The following is an 18,792-nucleotide window of genomic DNA, read 5'->3' on the forward strand; positions in this document are numbered from 1 at the left end:
GGTTCAAGAATGACCAGGGAGGGAGAATCTGAAGTTCTAGAGCGACCACAGCTGTGCACTCCCTGGGCTGGAAGTGGGCGGTAACTGTGTGGCAGTCTCATTCTGGACACCCAAGGAGGGGTCCTCTAGGTCCGGTCCTCCCATTTCAGCTTCTCATACTGTTCGTAGCAGCCAGAATTAAGGCAATCAATACTGATGAGGTGGGTATTGTGAGCTAGCCAAAAAGCCCAGCCGCTTGAATAACAGAGCTTCCATGTAAAAATGTCCTTTAAATGTCCTTTAAATAACTAACTTTTAAAGATAGCCCATTTGTAAGATGGGCTTACGACCATCTTTCAAAAGGCAAACTGCTAAGGCTTGGGTGGACAATGTCAGCACACCAGCCCCCAAGATGGAAGCTGCTGGTGCTGGAAAGTAGGCAACAAGGGGTGGGGGTGATTCATGAACAAAGATTTCCGATTACTACAATTCCTTCTTAATTCACAATGAAGGGATGGCTCTGTCACCTGCTGTTTCCAAGCTTGAGAAAGCTTTAGTTCAATTTTAATTAGTCCCTCATAGACATAGGGGCCAGCTACAATCTTTTTCTTTCTTTTTTTTTAATCACTTTCTATCATCTTAATTTTAATAGAGCAGGATATGCTAAAATTGATGACATGGTCACTTCTATTCTTACAGTTTAATTTGTGCTCTAACATATTGAATCTGATGCCACATATTTTTCCTCTCTCCTTTCTTTCAAAAGTGTCATTTATTTTAAAATCTAAGACAAATGTTGGTCTTTTACTTATTGGTGGTCTTCAGTCTTACTCATGAAAATTTATTGACCTGCCTCCACGTGTTGAGAGGAAATTAGAATATAAATGGATTAAAAGTCAGTGCATGCCATTTCCCTGGTTCAGGATCTTTGAGGCTCACTGGAAAATTCTGAGTTTGAGTTACCCATCGAGGTATGTATACATACATCATCAGTTTTATACGTGCCAAGACAATTGCTTGGAGAAGAAATCTCAACTCCCATTACATACAGAGGAGGATGTGGGAAAGAAGATACATTTTGATTTCTACCCAGCTCAATGCAGGCTTGGTGTAAGGGCATCTGCCAACTGGGCAGGCTGTTTGGGGCACCACCACTGTGGGTGTTCCAACATGTTCAAAGGCCCTGGTCCAGCTCCCTTCAGAGTAGCTCTAGGGCTAGAACATTAAGCACCGGGTTTTTACAAGCTCGTTTCTGATTATTTTAATGAGGGAATGAAAATTCTCTGTCTCAGACTCACTCTGCCTCTCTTAACTCCCTTTGCCTGCCGGAAACCATGATAAAAGCAACTCTCTTCAAAGGACTGAGAAGAAACCAATGGATGCAGGGGCGCACGTTGCCATCTTTGCCTTGGGAAAAGTTCATTTCTGTTCAGCAGGGATTCTGAAAGGAGATACACACACACACACACACACACACTATTAGACCATAAGCACAGATGAGCCACATGGCAGTGTCTGTTTCAATTTACAAATGTTCCGACTTATAAAGGTAAAAGCTCTCTCTCTGCTTGCCAGTTGGAACATGGCTTCTGAGAGCAATTTTCTCTGGCGGGGGGGTGGTGTGTGTGGGGATTTTACCCATTAACCTCCGTTAAGATAAAGGCCACTGGCTGCCAGAGGCAGGGAACTCTCCCTTAGTAGGCAGACTCACCAGAAAGAGAGCTCAGAGTGTTCCACTCCCCATGTACCCGCACCCATCCTCCTGACCCCATTGCATTTCATTTCCTTCCAACTGGCAGTGTGTGCTGCTGAGGAGTCTGAAATGTCATTAGGGTTTAAATTGCAAGAGCAGATGTTTGCAGCCTGCTCTGCTTGGTCAGTTTGAATGCCGGGTCTAAAACGTGTAGGGCCACCCTCCCGCTGCAGGCGGAGAGGTGGGGACACAGTGAAGTGCTGTTCCAAGAGGCCCCTAGGGCTACCCTGGGGACAGCCGATATCACAGCTCCCTCCCTCCCGCCGTCCAGAGCCTTACCGCCCCCTCCGCATCTGGGAACATGCCTTAGGACGGCACTGCTGCGTGCAGAAGAGGCTGGGCAAGCTCATTTGTCAGCACCGAGGCCGCTGGGAATGCGCTCTCTAGCTGCCAAGCCCCGGGAGCGGGAGCGGTGGTGATTCAGAACACTGCCCACAAAGGCCAAGTGAGAGGCGGTGTCAGTTTTCAAAAGTACTTACCTTTGCTTCCCCCGCAATTCTCCATCTCCAGCCTCTTCCCCACCGTCAGAGGCAGGAAACTGGAATAACCAAGCAGGCGCTTTCTCCAGCCAGACTGCCGGGTTTGTGTCCCAGCTCTGTCAACTTCTTCCGCAGGCAAGTTAATGGACTAGGCTCTGTGCATTGGTGTTCCCCTCCGTGAAATGGGTAGAGTACATGTGCCTACCTGATGGGAATTATCACGGAGTAAATGAGGAAATACACCTAAAACATTTAGAACGGTGCCTGGCATGCTGTAAGTGCCCAGGAAATGTTGGATGTCGCTCTTTTGTGTGTAGACAGAACACAGGTCAAGAGTCAGCCACATGTCACAAAGGATGGCAACGCATTTGTCAAGAGAGCACTGTTTGGAATTTTTTTTAAATATTTTATTTATTTATTTTGACAGAGAGAGAGAAACAATGAGAGAAGGAACACAAGCAGGGGGAGTGGGAGAGGGAGAAGCAGGCTCCCTGCTGAGCAGGGAGCCCGATGCGGGGCTCGATCCCAGGACTCTGGGATCATGACCTGAGCCGAAGGCAGACACTGAACGGACTGAGCCACCCAGGCATCCCTGTTTGGAATTTTTAAGCTCTATCCCAACCTGTGAAACTATCAATCTGCCCAGATTTCTAAGATACTTGGTTGTAAAGAGAAACCCTGCGTGGTAATTGAATCTCTGTCGGCTGGTTTCCTATGGCTGCGGAGTGAAGGTGGCCCTGCTCAGCACAGAAGCACAATCGCTTCAAAGCCAGCAGGACCTTCTTCCTTTCTTGACACCAAAGCCCAGCTTTTTCCCCCAGGTGAATCTGATTAAGTTAACAATTTAAAGGAAAGCAGCACTTCCTTCTGGCAATTGTCCTCTTTATTTCTGCTTGGCCGCTGGGACTCCTTGTACAGCCTGCAAGAACATTCTGAAATTGAAACCGGGTTCTGAGGGAAAGCCTGTGCCCAACAGCATTGCCTGTCCTTTTAGAAGCCCTTCTGAATCGTTCTGGAGCTGATGGATGAGCAAACTGTGGATTCTTTCCCCCGCACCTCCCATCTCTGTATATTTGGGGTGTTCTGAATGATTAGAGATCCTCTGGGGTACATAATAATCAGATTAGAAAAATTGCTATTTATTAAGAACTTGTTCGGTGCCCAGCACCGAGCTGAGCAGTATGCATGCTTCATCAGATTTCATGCTCTCCGTGCTGCTTCCAAGTAAGAATGGAATGCTGGATGGGGCGCCCGGGTGGCTCAGTCGGTTAAGCGCCTGCCTTCGGCTCAGGTCATGATCCTGGAGTCCCGGGATCGAGTCCCGCATCGGGCTCCCTGCTCGGCAGGGAGTCTGCTTCTCCCTCTGACCTTCCTCCCTCTCATGCTCTCTGTCTCTCATTCTCTCTGTCTCAAATAAATAAGTAAAATCTTAAAAAAAAAAAAAAAAAAGAATGGAATGCTGGAAAAGAAAGTCCTCAAAAGCCCTCTGGTTAGTGATGGACTAGGACAGCGTTTTTGTCTAGCTACTATAAGGGCTAAAAAGCAGTGTACTCTGACATTAAGGCTAAGCAATGCATCAGGGCAGGATTGCATCTAAATAGTTTACGGTCTTCAAAGGTGGGAACCAAGAACAAATACAGCAGAGACCAGTTAAAAATTCTAACCAAGATCTGATGGGAAGTCCATTCATTGATTTATTCATTCAAGACATACATACTGAGTGCCTATTATGTGCCTGGCACTGTTCTAGGTCTAGAGATATAGCAGCGAACAAAACAAATTCTGGCCCTCGTGGATCTTACATTCTGGGTGTGTCCATAGAATTGTTCCTAGAAATACACTGAAACTACGTGGTGTAAGATTGTGGTACATTCTAGGACATAAATACAGCTGTAGGGGGACATTCTAGGACATAAATACAGCTGTAGGGGGACATTCTAGGACATAAATACAGCTGTAGGGCGATAGTGATAGGGTAGCTTCTGAGGTAGTGCTGTTTACACAAGACCTGTTGGGGTTTACATGAAGGAGATGCCATGTGGTTATGTAGCAGAAAAACTACCCAGCCACAGCAAGTGCAAAGGCCCTGAGGCAGGATGGCATTTGGCCACTAAGCAGGAGCATGGGGATGACTGGTAGGAGGGGATATCAGAGAGGGAGCCAGATTATGCAGGTCAATCCAGCAATCGATCTCGTTATTCAGCCCCTCCTAGGCTTGGGTCATTTGCACATTTTAATCATCATAAAACCTCTTGAGGTAGGTCTGATTATTCCCTTTAGCAGTGCCTAAAGCCATTCCAGAGGTAGAGGTCTGCGCTTCTAGAGCATCATCAAGGTGATGGTCATTCCCAGCTTGCTGCTGACCAGCATTCTCTCTCTCCATCAACTGGGACATATTCCTAGAGTGCAGAAATATATTTTTAAATGCAATGAGATATTTATCAGCTTCAATTTTTTAAAATATTTGCCATTGCCATTCTTTATTCTTGGGCAAGTTCTGATTCCAAATGTTGTTTTCTGCAACTAGGCCTTAACGTGCATTCTACAGTGGCCTTCTTTCCTTCAAAAAGTGGTAAAAATAACAGAGCACCACTGTACTAACAGGGAAAGCTGAATAGAAACTTAGCAATCGGTCAATAGTCCATGATCTCTGGATTCCATTTTATAAAACAGAGCTATCTTTCTCTGTTCGGTCCATAGCACTGAGTCTAATTTCACTGTGCTGAAAAAATGCAGGTATTAAGTTAGTTACTAGGGAGTTCTGGGATTGTTTTTCCAAGTGAAGTGAGGTCATAAATAATTCTAAAGATATGTTATAATAAAAATAGAATTCAAAGGCTAAAATCTATGCAACAACAACAAAATAAACAAACCCATTTTGGTCCAAATTAAGGAGGAAAACAATACAAATTGAACTTACTTTCCTACATTTGTATTATCTTCAGTGAAAGTGAGAAGATGAATAAGAGTATGTCTTCATTTTATCTATAGATGGGCCTATAAGTAGGACACGGTAAAATCAGTTTAAGATAACAGTGATTCAATCTATTCAAAAGAACCAAGGAGTTTGCTTTTGGAGGCATGCCCAGATTTCCTACTGAGTCTTGTCCTGCATACAAAGTAACAGAAATTCATTTTCTAAATCTGGTTTTGTCCACTTCTGCACTTTTCCATTAGGAAGCCACTTCTTGCTTTTCGTGTAGGAGTCGCTGGGTTGAGCAGAGCGCGTCTCCTCTCGCTCTGCCCTCCCTGCCGTGATACATGCTTGTCCACTGGCATGAATGTATTCTGAAAAGGGGGAGTCATCTGGCAAAAATGTCACTTTGCCTGCTGTGGTCAAGGATCCCATTCGACCAGATACCATGAACTTTGTTCACACCAACTTACACCAAAATGACAGACAGCCCTACGCTGTTAGTGAATTAGCAGGTCCTCAAACAAGGGCTGAGTCTTGGGGGTACCGGCAGAGCTGTGGCTTGGGTGCCCAGAGTTTGAGGCAGTGGGACTCATCATTGCAGCCACGGTGCTTTTGGAAATATGTGTCACAGGATCTTCATGTTTGCACCATCCAAAGCCTAGTGCCCTGGGCACCGTAAAGTGAACAAACCCAGAAGCAATATGCCATCTGCTCTGCGTGGGTGCCTCGGCCCTACCAGAGCTGCTCATGGCTAATGGTCACTGTACTGAGGAAGTTCCTAAACTCCCTCTGGTGGCTGAAAATAAAGGCAAAGGCTACAAGAAGACCAAGGAAGCTGTTTTGCTTCTTCAGAAACTTAAGTCCTGGAATGATATCAAAAAAGTCTATGTATCTCAACAAATGAGAGCTGGAAATGGCGAAATGAGAAACCATCACCATATCCAACATCATCTCTAATGAGGACAGCGGTGTCACCGAGGCCTTCAGAAACATCCCTGGAATTGCTCTACTCAATGTAAGCCAACTGAACATTTTGGAACTTACTGCCGGTGGGCATGTGGGATGTTTCCACATTTGGACTGAAAGTGCTTTCCTCAAGTTACATGATCTGTGTGGCACTTGGTGTAAGGTTGCCTCCCTCAAAGGTAACTATAATCTTCCCATACACAAGACGCTTGATACACACCTTAGCCGAACCTTGAAAAGCCCAGAGATCCAAAGAGCCCTCCGAGCACCCCGCAAGAAGATTCATCGCAGAGATCTGCAAAAGAATCCACTGAAGAACCTGAGAATCCTGTTGAAGCTAAACCCATATGCAAAGACCACGTGCCCGAACACCATTCTCCACTGGGCCAGGCGTCACAAACTCCGGATGGATAAGCAGCGCTAGAAGCCAAGTCAAATGAGAAGGGGGTTCTGGGCAAGCAGCCTGTGGTAGGGAAGAAAGGAAAGAAGGCTGTTGCTGGTAAGGAGCAGAAGAAGCTTTTGGCGGGGAAAAAGGTTGCAGCCACCAAGAAAGCAGCAGATGAGAAGCCTACAGAAAAGAAACCCACCACGAGGACAAGAAGCTCACTGCATAAACCTACATTGGTTTCTTTCTTTCTTTTTTTTTTTTAAGATTTTATTTATTTATTTGACAAAGAGAGACACAGCCAGGGAGGGAACCCAAGCAGGGGGAGTGGGAGAGGGAGAAGCAAGCTTCTCTCCCAGCAGGGAGCCCGATGCGGGGCTCGATCCCAAGATCCCGGGATCATGACCTGAGCCGAAGGCAGACGCTTAACGACTGAGCCACCCAGGCGTCCCCTTACATTGGTTTCTTCTGTAAATGTTGAGTCATTTCAGACAGCTAATTATTTTTAAGATTTTATTTATTTATTTGACAGAGAGAGAGGGAGGATGAGCGGGGGAGAGGGGCAGAGGGAGAGGGAGAAGCAGACTCCCTGCTGAGCAGGGAAGCAGACATGGGACTTGATCCCAGGACCCTGGGATCATGACCTGAGCCGAAGGCAGATGCTTAACCGACTGAGCCACCCAGGCACTCCTCGGAGAGCTAATTTTTAAATTTTATTTTATTATGTTATGTTAGTCACCATACATTACATCATTAGTTTTTGATGTAGTGTTCCATGATTCGTTGTTTGCATATAACACCCAGTGCTCCATGCAATACGTGCCCTCCTTAATACCCATCACCCATCCCCCCCACCCCCCTCCCCTCTAAAACCCTCAGTTTGTTTCTCAGAGTCCATAGTCTCTCATGGTTCATCTCCCCCTCCGATTTGCCCCCTTCATTTTTCCCTTCCTACTATCTTCTTCTTTTTTTTTTTTTTAACATATAACATATTATTTGTTTCAGGGGTACAGCTCTGTGATTCAACAGTCTTGCACACTTCACAGTGCTCACCATAGCACGTACCCTCCCCAACGTCCAGCACCCAGCCACCCCATCCCTCTCACCCCCCACCACTTCAGCAACCCTCAGTTTGTTTCCTGAAATTAAGAGTCTCTTATGGTTTGTCTCCCTCTCTGGTTTCATCTTGTTTCATTTTTTCCTCCCTTCCCCCATGATCCTCTGTCTTGTTTCTCAAATTCCTCATATCAGTGAGATCATATGATACTTGTCTTTCTCTGATTGACTTATTTCACTTAGCATAATACCCTCTAGTTCCATCCACGTTGTTGCAAATGGCAAGGTTTCAATTTTTTGATGGCCGCATAATATTCCATTGTGTATATATATATATATATATATATATATATATATATATACATATATGCCACATCTTCTTTATCAATTCATCTGTTGATGGACATCTTGGCTCTTTCCATAGTTTGGCTATTGTGAACATTGCTGCTATAAACATTGGGGTGCATGTACCCCTTTGGATCCCTACATTTGTATCTTTGGGGTAAATACTCAGGAGTGCAATTCCTGGGTCGTAGGGTAGCTCTATTTTCAACTTTTTGAGGAACCTCCACACTGTTTTCCAAAGTGGCTGCACCAGCTTGCATTCCCACCAACAGTGTAGGAGGGTTCCCCTTTCTCCACATCCTCACCAACATCTGTCGTTTCCTGACTTGTTCATTTTAGCCATTCTGACTGGTGTGAGGTGGTATCACTGAGGTTTTGATTTGGATTTCCCTGATGCCAAGTGATGTTGAAAACTTTTTCATGTGTCTGTTGGCCATTTGTATGTCTTCTTTGCAGAAATGTCTGTTCATGTCTTCTGCCCATTTCTTGATTGGATTATTTGTTCTTTGGGTGTTGAGTTTGATAAGTTCTTTATAGATTTCAGATACTAGCCCTTTATCTGATATGTCATTTGCAAATATCTTCTCCCATTCTGTCAGTTGTCTTTTGTTTTTGTTGACTGTTTCCTTTGCTGTGCAAAAGCTTTTTATCTTGATGAAGTCCCAATAGTTCATTTTTGCCCTTGCTTCCCTTGCCTTTGGCGATGTGTCTAGGAAGAAGTTGCTGCCGCTGAGGTCAAAGAGGTTGCTGCCTGTGTTCTCAAGGATTTTGATGGATTCCTGTCTCACATGGAGGTCTTTCATCCACTTTGAGTCTATTTTTGTGTGTGGTGTAAGGAAATGGTCCAATTTCATTCTTCTCGGACAGCTAATTTTGAATAAAGACTTGATCAAGGGCAGTGAGCAACAAAACAAAACAAAAAAAGCTTCTTGGTTAACTTCATCATAATTTATCACTTTATTGCCAGCTATTATAATCTAGAGCTAATCTGATGGTGCTAATGTCCCAGAGTAAGCAGGAAAGTCTTCCATTCCTTACTCCATGAATTGGTTTGCTAGGTCTGCCATAACAAGTTTCCACAGATTGGGTGTCTTAAATAACAAGGATGTATTGTCTCATAGTTCTGGAGGCTGGATGTCTGAGATCAGGTGTCAGCCAGGTCGGTTCCATCTGAGGGCTGTGAGGAGAAATCTGGTCCACACTGTTCTCTCACCTCTGGTGGTTGACTGCCGGTCTTTGGGACTCCTTGGCTTGTAGATGCAGCACCCCAATCTCTTGTCTTCATCTCCACATGGCATTCTTCCTGTGTGTGTGTGTGTGTGTGTGTGTTTGTCTCTATGTCCAAATTTCCTCTCTTTATAAGGACATGGCCATATTGGACCTGGGCCCACCCTGATGACCTCATCTTAGCTTGATCATCTGCAAAGTCCCTATTTCCAAATAAGGCCACATTCACAGGCTCTGGGAGTTAGTGTTTTAACATCTTTGCGGGGTGGGAAGGGCATACAATTCAAACACTGGTATACAAGAAGGTTAAATTAAAAACTCTCCCTTTGTAGGATCTTCTTGGAGGTCCTTAAGGATTTCACCTATTGACAAAAGGATCCTTAGAGTAAACAAATCATCTCTTCCTTGTGTATACATTGCATTGTCGGGCTGAGCCCTCCTTCACATGTGTGTGTATGTGTGTGTGTGTTTGATGTCTGGCCAGAACATCCTATCTACCAACTATCCCTTTGCTAACAGGGCAAACTTGGAGATTAACTATGCCAAAGGACTTCAGAAACTGGCAATCAAGTTAAGCAAAGCTTTGCAGAGCACAAAAAAAAAGTAAGTATATGAAACAGGTAAGGCAAAATAATTCTTAAGAGTTATAAAAAGTGACATATGGGGGTGCCTGGGTGGCTCAGATGGTTGAGTGTCTGCCTTCGGCTCAGGTCACGATCCTAGGGTCCTGGGATCGAGTCCCGCATCGGGCTCCCTGCAAGGCGGGGAGCCTGCTTCTCCCTCTGCCTCTGCCTCTGCCTCTCTCTCTGTCTCTCTCTGACTCTCATGAATAAATAAATAAAACATTAAAAAAAAGTGACATATGTTCGATTCTAGCTTCCTCTTATAAATGTGGCAGGTACGCAGTGTTAAGCCTGGCTTGGGCGCTTACTGTGTTCCAGGCATGGTGTTAAGTGCTTTTATAGATACTCTCCTTTAATCCTCTCAACAACCCTTTGCAAGTCTTATTATTGTCCCTGTTACAGACCAGGTCTTGAGGCTTGGAGTTTTAAGAAACTTGCCCCAGTGACACAGATAGTAAGTGGCAGAACTGGGCTAATCCGGGGTCCTTATGACTCCTAAGCCCATATTCATAATAAGCCTCAGTGATGATAGGTTACTTTGGAAGCAGTGCCATTAAGTTGGAAGGTCTTGGAGTCAAGAAGTGTGAATCCCGGCTTATCTCAACTCCATGACCTCCGACAAGTAACCTGGCCTCTCTGGGCCTTGATTTCCTCCATATGTTAGATGGAGTAGTGCTATGTGTTGCATGGTGCATATGTGTGCAGGTCTGGGAGAGGGAGGTATATATTATATGAGATCTTGTACATGGAGATTAGCACGTTGGGTCCTGAAAAACTGGTGGTTCACATTTTCCTTAATACATTTCGGAATGAAGTCAATTTTTTCTTTTGGGGAAGAGAAGAAAGATACTAGATATTCTAAAAGAGAGTCTAAAAATGGTCGATTAATGATAATTGGTTACAAAGATTCTTGCCCAGCGCTTGCAGATGTCACCCCTAGCTGGCAGTGCCTTGGCAAAGACCTCTTTTGATGGTGAAAGAGAGAGGGAAAGAAAAAGAAGCCTTCTGGAACTCACATTCTTACTCTTTCCTAGGGATCCTCTGTAACAGCAAATAATGGCTTTGAAATTGTTTGACTTTGAGCTTTATTTTTAGGATAGTATTTTATTAGACTGAGAAGCAGCCAGTATGGCTGAATGGTTGAGTATAGACTTTATTGACACTGCCCAGATTTAAATTCTACCTCTACCTCTTATCAAGTGGGTGAATTAGGGCAATTTATTTTACCTCTCAGTATTTAAAGGACAAAAGGATCCTTAGAGTAAACAAATCATCTCTTCCTTGTGTATACATTGGAATTTAAAATGGAAATAGAACCTACCTCATATAATTGCTGTGAAGATTAAATGAGATAATACAAGAAGTGTGTTTAATACCTGGCATGGAGTTCATTATGACTTTGATTCTGATTACCTCCTAAAGAATGAAAAGTGTGGGTCTTATTTTGTTGCAGTCCTAGCATCCAGCATGGAGGCTCCCAAAGAGTTGACATGTCCGGAATGTTTGGTTAACCAGGATTAGTACAATAATATTTAATAATAAACATTAATTGGACTTTTATCTGTACCCAAAACCTGTGTTGTATATGTAACCTGAATTATTTCTATTTTAAAAGACCAATTACGTGAGGGTCAGAGAAATCAAGTGATCTTTCCAAGGTCACACAAGAAACAGAGACACAGACCCCTCTGAGGCCAAAGTTCTAGGCTTCCTGCTCTGCTGTTCAGCTCCTCTGAGAAGCAGATGTCAGATTCTCTTCCCCAAAGGGTGCCTGGGTTCCTTTTTTAAAAATCAACTCTATTGAAGTTTAATTTACATGCAACAACAAGCACCCTTCTGAAGTGTATGGTTTGGTCAATTCTGATAGATGTATGCACTATATAGACATCACCAAAATAAAAACATAGACATTTTAATCACGTCAAAAGATTCTTAAAGCCTGTTTGCAATCCTTTCCCACCTAAACGACCACTGATTTACTTCCTATCGATACAGATTCATGTTGTGCTTTTTGCAATTTCCTATAACTGGAGGTCTATACTAAGTAGTCTCTGGCCTCTGGCTTTGTGCCTGGCTTCGGATACGCAGAGATTCTGGCATCCTCTGGTCTAGCTCTCCAATTCTCTGACTGCAGGATGCAACCTAAGTCACTTGGAGGCAAAACCTCTGCACCATCCTGATTTCAGTAGGGACACAGATCTGTCCCCGCCCCTCCACCAAAGTCTACACAGGTTTACTGATGCAATTGATCTTATCCTTCTGGCTTCTGAAGGCCAGCGTTATGGGCTGCTGTGAGCTATGCCCCTTCTGTGGGAGAAAATAGCATCACACTTCCTACCCCCACCCTTAGAGAGGTGCCTTTAGAGAGAGGGAGGTGCTCTCCTTTTGTTAAATGGAGACACTGCTTACAAGCAAACAGAATATCTGAGCTGTGGTCCTAAAAGCCAGCAGGGAAGAGTAACTGGACCCCAACCCCAAGAGCAGCACGTGAGGACATCCCAGGGCTCTTGGGTCCTCCACCACTTAACTTTTCTGAGCCTAGCTTGGTGTACTCACTGGTGAAATGAGGAGCCTGAGAAGATGGTCATTAGGCTCCTCTCCCCCTACCTAGCACACGATCTTCTGCTTGTTCTAAATGCCTGCTCACCCTTGGCTGCTTTATTTCCCTGGTTTTCTACAGATATGAAATGGAAAATGAAAATTGAAAATTGAAAAGAAAAATGATGGCAAAAAGGCTGTATATGTAATGACTACAGTGCAAATCAATAAATTGGCAGAATTGAATCCCGTGGACACATTGAAATAAGATTAGGGAAATGAGGGCAATTGCTGTGTGTAGTGAATCAGACATGATGCTGCATTGCTCAGACTTTCCTGGGAAAATGACACCCACTCTTGTGCCCTCCTGTTTTTGCCTCCAGCTGTCTCGTTAGTGCCTGGGCCTGGGTCTCAGAGGGCATGAAATCTGCAGCAGACCTGCATCAGTGAGTGTCCCCCTCCCAGCTCCCCACTTCTCTACCCCACCCCACCCCCAGGGCTTACCCCAACCCCAGGGGGAGGCATAAATATTTAAATATTTAAAGTGGGCGTGCTACAAATACTCTGCTTCAAACTTGCCCTGAATAGACAGGCTGGAACACACGGTTTTATTTACCCAGAAAATAATTTGGAAAGTAGATATAAATCCTAATACTATGCTTGTGTGTCTTTTATGTTCTCTTTCCAGAAAACTTGGCAAAGCAATTGAGTTGGAAGCAATAAAACCAACTCATCAAGTCCTGAGTGTACATGAAAAGAAGAGAAAATCAGTGAGTCAAATCTATCTTAAAGCAAGATTTCTGTCTTTGACCCAAGGAATGAAAGGTGATCAAAAGTGATGCTAGCTTTCAGGGATTTGTCATAAAAAGAAACATGAGCTCAAGATTTATGTACAAAGGTATTTGTTAAAGCATTGTTTATAATAGTGAAAAACTAGAAACCTCTTCATTATTCAAAAATAAATCATGATAAATCCAAACAATGGAATATTATGCAACCATTAAAATCTTATTACAGAAGAATTTATTGACATGGAAATTTTTTCACTATATATAGTGTTAAATGAAAATGATTTCAATTTTGTAAAATAAATATATGTATATACGAATAGAAAAAAATCTGAAGGAACCTCCTGAGAATGTTAATAAGAATTATTTCTAGGGGTGCCTGGGTGGTTCAGTCGTTAAGCACCTGTGTCGGCTCAGGTCATGATCCCAGGGTCCTGGGATCGAGCCCCGCATCGGGCTCCCTGCTCAGCGAGAAACCTGCTTCTCCCTCCCCCACTCCCCCTGCTTGTGTTCCCTCTCTCCTCTCTCGCTGTATCTCTCTCTATCAAATAAATAAATAAAATCTTTTTTAAAAAAAGAATCATTTCTAGTCAGTGGAATTCAAGGTTATTTTTATCTCATCTTTTGGTACTTTTTGTATTTCCATTGTTTTCCAATGAATAGATATTCCTCTGTAAACAGAAGAATTATAAACACAATTTTTAAAAAGACATGTTTTTTGGTGCTTAACGGTTTGGGATTAGGTAAAGGCAATAATAAGGTATAGTCCTCAAATAGTCTTAAAATTGGAAAAAGGGAAAAACAAAACTAAACAATTCTTTCAGGAGCACCTAGTCCTCTTGTCTAGCATATTCTCTGGTCTTCCTGTGTCCGTTTCCTTCCAGAACAATTTCATCTGTGCTTCTTTTTCTTTTTCTTTGTGTGTCATACAGTCAGTAAGCACTTTAAAATCTATTTTCAGGTGTCATAGAGAGGTGTTTAATATAAACGCTGCTCAACTCTGATGGGGTGAGGTCATGGTTACAGTTGGTGCAAGGCCAGGTGCAGGTTAGAAGTTCAGAAGCAGTCATCGGTGGCCCTTGTGGAGGGAAGGGGCAGTGGCTAGGCGCAGTTTCAAGTGACCACAGCCAGATAAAGGAGGTCTTAAAGGTAGTAAGTGAGGAAGATGAGGCATCTATATAAACCATGATGGAAGAGAAATGATACAAAAACATTTTTATTCAAATTCATTAAGCTGAGTCAGGAAATGGAATTGATGTTTGTGTGGACATATGTGTATTTTTACCAGAATGGATGTTCTACTGAGGGCTGGGGTAATGGGGGAAATTTATGCAGTAATTATTACTAAGCAATACAATCTTCCACCTGTGCCAACCAACTTAATCAAAACTGAACACCAGTCTATATTTCATTAGTTCCAAAATATGTTTTATACCCCATAATAATATGATAATCACTAGCATTTCCTGAGTATTTACCATAAATTAGGCACAGTGACATGATCATTATCATAGTGCTTTGGATAATTAACAGCATGATCCCTCAAACTGCTGGTCCAGTTTTAAAGCCTTTATTTCAGCATTGCCCCTCCGTGCTGCACCCCCACCACCCCGGCCCACTCTCTCACAGAAGATAAAAGATGAGGACTTTTTTAGGGCGCCTGCCTGGCTCAGTCGGTAGAGCATGCGACTCTTGATCTCACGGTCATGAGTTCAAGCCCCACATTGGGTGTGGAGCCTACTTAAAAAAAAAAAAGAGATGAAAATTATTTTTAAAGTGAACTTGTTCCACATTACACATAGAGTCAAAAGTGACATAGTGCACAAAACTATTTTCATTGTATTTGTTACAATAAATCGTATATTCCAAATTCAGTCAGCTGGACAAAATAAAAGGGCAGCGTTGCTAGATCTCAATGTGGCCGAGTGATAGCTGATCTGTCTATGGTCCAGGAAAAAAAGTTTTGCCCTCACTTAAGTCTGATCTCCTTGGAGGGTTGTCTAGATGCATTTTTATCATTATTTTACTGTACCTTTGGCTGTTTAAAAGTAGGAGAAAAGTTAATTATGATAAAGAATTCAATCTCTTTGAAATTGTAACAGTATTCATTCACTTCAGGGGCAATGAGACACTTAGTAAAATTAGCACTTCCAGGACTCTCAGGCTTTGTCATGGTGCTAAAGATTAGGCAGCAGGGAATGATGCTGAGGAAGTGCTGGGACCAAAAGGGACACCAAACTATGCAAGAGCCCCTCCACGCAGGTCACACACACTGATGTTCTTGTTGCAAGTTCTTGTATAGTTACATAGTTTACACAAAAATAGTTATTTTACCAAATGCATTCAAGCTAACGTCTGTCAAGAGGTTTTGACATGGGGAAAAGATAGTTTGGCTACTTTTCTCAGCATATCTATGTCCACTGTAGCATTTTGAAATTCCTATGGATTGTGATAGTGACTGCCAGAATTCATAAGCCAGCACCATGACTCAACAGAAAGACAGAAAAAAAAAAAAAAAAAATCATGTCTCTTTTTTTCTGTTCCTAGCTTGATAACGAAGTTGAAAAGGCAGCAAATCTTGTCATTGGCAACTGGAATCAACAAATCAAGGCAAGTATACATATGAATGTCATTTATGTAAACTCAGTTTTTCGGTCTGAGCCTTTTTGCTTTTGCACGAATGTGATCCTGTGTTTTAGTGTTAATATATCTAAGCGCTAACTGAAGAGAAAAATGTTTCCTCCCTGAATTATTGTATAGATCTATCTTTCAACTAAACCACTAGAAGAGCAGGGCTTGGAATATGGTTATTATTTATAGCTAACAGCCATAGCATTTATTGTGTGGCAAATGCTCTGTATTTATATATTGAATCATTACAACAACCCCCCACCCCAAAAAAAGCAAACCAATATGGTATGTCCCATTTGACAGATGGGTGGGGGAAACTGAGACACAGAGAGGTAAATAATTTGCCTAAGGCTGGTTGTGTTGAACCAAGAACTGTTATAAGTCATTGCTCTTACCCATTCCACTACACTGACTGCCTCTCTGTGTAATCTGTAGCTTAGGGCAAGTGACAAATACTGTCCGAGTTTTGGATTTATGATTTGTAGAAGGGCATTCGTGATCTCTGTCTCACTAGTGAGAGGAGTGCCGTGCGGGGTGAGGAGCCATGTGTAAAGGGGAAGACATATACTGAGTCCACAAATATGTGTGGTCCACTTCCTGTACTCCACTCTGTACAAGGACATGGTTCCTTTTTGCGAGTAATTTAAAATGTAGTTGGCCAGCTAACATATGTGCAGGAAACAGTAAATGAATTCCAAGGAGAGGAATTATGATCTGGTGTGAGAATTTAGAGCATATCATTATAGGTTCTTACGCAGAGAGAATAACAGATGGAACCCATATATATGTAGAGAAGATAATTCTAGAACAATCCAGCTTAGGGGGAATTCAAGTTGGAAGAACTACGAACCAGTGGAGAGGGAATCTGTGAAGAAAACCCAGTGATCCCCTTTGAGAGAACTTGTGTTCCAAAGGCTGAACTTCCTTTTCCTCTCCAGAGTATCAGTACCCAAAGAGAACTTTTCCCAGGAGACAGCGGCTAGTGGCAAATAACCAGAGAGATCCCTCAAAAATAGGCAGTCCCAACTCAGTCCGCATTGTTGCCTTTGAAGCTCCTGCTGAAATCAAGGACTCCATCAGACCAAAGGCATTAATAAGAAATGTTGGAGATAAATGAATTTCTATACCTGCAATAGTAGTTACTGGTAAAAGAATGCTCATGAGAATCACTTTTATCATAAATGTTTAAAAGTCTCATAATCAGTGTCCAGTCATTGGTTTTACCTTTGTTCTTGGTTTTATGAGCTGTCTTAAACAGAATTTGTTTGTTTGTTTGTTTTTAAGTTGGTTCCACATCCAGTGTGGAGCCCAACGTGGGGCTTGAACTCACAACTCTGAGATCAAGACCTGAGCTGAGATCAAGAATCAGATGCTTAAACGACTGAGCCACCCAGACACCCCAAACAGAATTTGTTTTTTATAATCCATTCTCTAAATATTCAGCCTTCACAGGAAATTCAATATAACGGACCAAAAGAGAGAAACCGTGCTAGGCATGTATAATTGCTTTCAAGAACAAAAAAAGCATCTTTTATTCTTTCCCAGTTTCCACCAAGTAGTTTTTCTTAATAAAATGATTTTCTTTTTTTATGAAGAGTGACATAGAAGTTAGAGAACATAAAATTCCTGAGCTCTAATAATTTTCTCTCCAGTTACAATTGAAGTTTTCAGCATGTCAGTAATGAAGTGCAGTCTATTTGGGAGACAGAAATGGAAGCCTTTTAAAGGACCCAAAGTTCTTCCCTCATGCTCTCATTTCTCCATGGGCTTGTGACTGACTAGAGGCAGAGAAAGAGGGTCAGTGGGCTTCCTGTTCCTTGAATTCCCTTTTGCAGAAGCTTCGTAGGTTGAGGGACATTCGGAAGGCTTTGCCTCTGATTCCTAAAGAGAGAGGGAACTGAACTTTTCCCTTCATTACCCGGTTTTGCAGTCCTTATGACACTGAGTGCAAAACTAAACAGTCTGTCAATCAATCCAGTTCCTGAACAGACTGGATCCAACTCAAACCAAGTTCTGTTTTCTCATTTTATGGAATGGAACATCATCTGGAACATCATCTTCTGCCAAGTTGAAACCGTGTAGAATAGGAAATGATCACCTGGGTCATAATCCACTTTGTGGTTTGAGGCATCAACAGAGTAGGAGGATTTGAACGTACTTCTTCCTTCCCAACGCCCCGCTCCTCACCGCCAGTACAGGCCATTTCACAAGATGCCAGGCAAATGCCCACCTCCGAAGCCTTTGCATCAGGTGCAAAATTGCCCCTTTGCTGTAAGTTTTAAGAGAGCATCTTAAAATGACCTCAGTTGTGGCCTGGGTTGATTTAAAAGAATGATGCAGGTGGTCTTCCATGTCTGCTGTGATGATTTTGTGGTAAAACCATTCCCGTCATGTTGCTCGCTAGAACAATGTTTTGGAGGCTTGCGGGCCTTTGTGATTTGGAAAAATGTATAACCCTCTTGAATGTACTCAATATAATGAAAAAATATACAGTGGTTTCAGGGCAAAATGTTAGCCACTGTGATATTCTAGGCAGATTTTGTGGTGAGGGCAGAAAAGAAGAACTAAAATTGCACAATCATTTAAGCTAGCACATGAACATAACTTGTTCCAGAACAGAAGAATTTTTCTCTTGCTATCTGATTCTCATTCATTTTTGCTTTTTTGTATGTTTTTGACTCTAGGCCAAGAAGAAATTAATGATTAGTACCAAGAAGCATGAGGCACTTTCCCATCTTGTAGAAAGCTCCAGGCAAACTGTGACTAAGAAGGAGAAGCAGAAGGTAAACTGTCATGGCCGGCTACATGCATGTGGCTTGGAGAAGGATGGATTTCCTACTCTGAGCTATGAACACAAGAGAACTGGCTAACTCCCTGCTCTGTGTGGGGGTCTCTGCAGAGTTGTCATGTGGCAGAGCACGAGAGGGATTCTAAATCATTCCTGGTCCACATATATTTTTAAAAGGTATTATTGACAGATGAAACATTAGACCAGGGGTGTCCAAATTTTTCCATAGGGACCCTATTACATACCTCTCAGCACAAGTAAGTAAAAAATATATGTACATCTATAATGAATTATGTCATGTACTTTACCAATATTGT

General features: G+C 42.8%; 1 protein-coding gene and 1 pseudogene across 7 annotated transcripts in view; both read left to right on the forward strand.

The window, feature by feature from the left end:
• The window catches only part of NOSTRIN (nitric oxide synthase trafficking), a 60,957-nt gene that overhangs the window by 16,450 nt on the left and 25,715 nt on the right, over positions 1 to 18,792 (forward strand). For 2 of the 7 annotated variants that reach the window (XM_064586649.1, XM_045868673.3), the window contains exons 3-7: positions 9,627 to 9,710; positions 12,652 to 12,714; positions 12,957 to 13,038; positions 15,604 to 15,666; positions 18,372 to 18,470. In XM_064586649.1, coding sequence (XP_064442719.1) covers positions 9,627 to 9,710; positions 12,652 to 12,714; positions 12,957 to 13,038; positions 15,604 to 15,666; positions 18,372 to 18,470 — 391 coding nt within the window. Of the gene's footprint in view, positions 1 to 2,242; positions 2,347 to 8,518; positions 8,675 to 9,626; positions 9,711 to 12,651; positions 12,715 to 12,956; positions 13,039 to 15,603; positions 15,667 to 18,371; positions 18,471 to 18,792 lie in introns of those variants that run through there. The other 5 variants (XM_064586651.1, XM_045868674.3, XM_064586653.1 and 2 more) reach the window with 4 other exon arrangements.
• On the forward strand, positions 2,353 to 7,871 carry LOC123839327 (large ribosomal subunit protein uL4-like; annotated as a pseudogene).

This window comes from Mirounga angustirostris, unplaced genomic scaffold, assembly GCF_029215605.1.
Source record: "Mirounga angustirostris isolate CCGP_5_RB_7025 unplaced genomic scaffold, mMirAng1.0.hap1 SCAF_3, whole genome shotgun sequence".
Lineage (NCBI taxonomy): Eukaryota > Metazoa > Chordata > Mammalia > Carnivora > Phocidae > Mirounga > Mirounga angustirostris.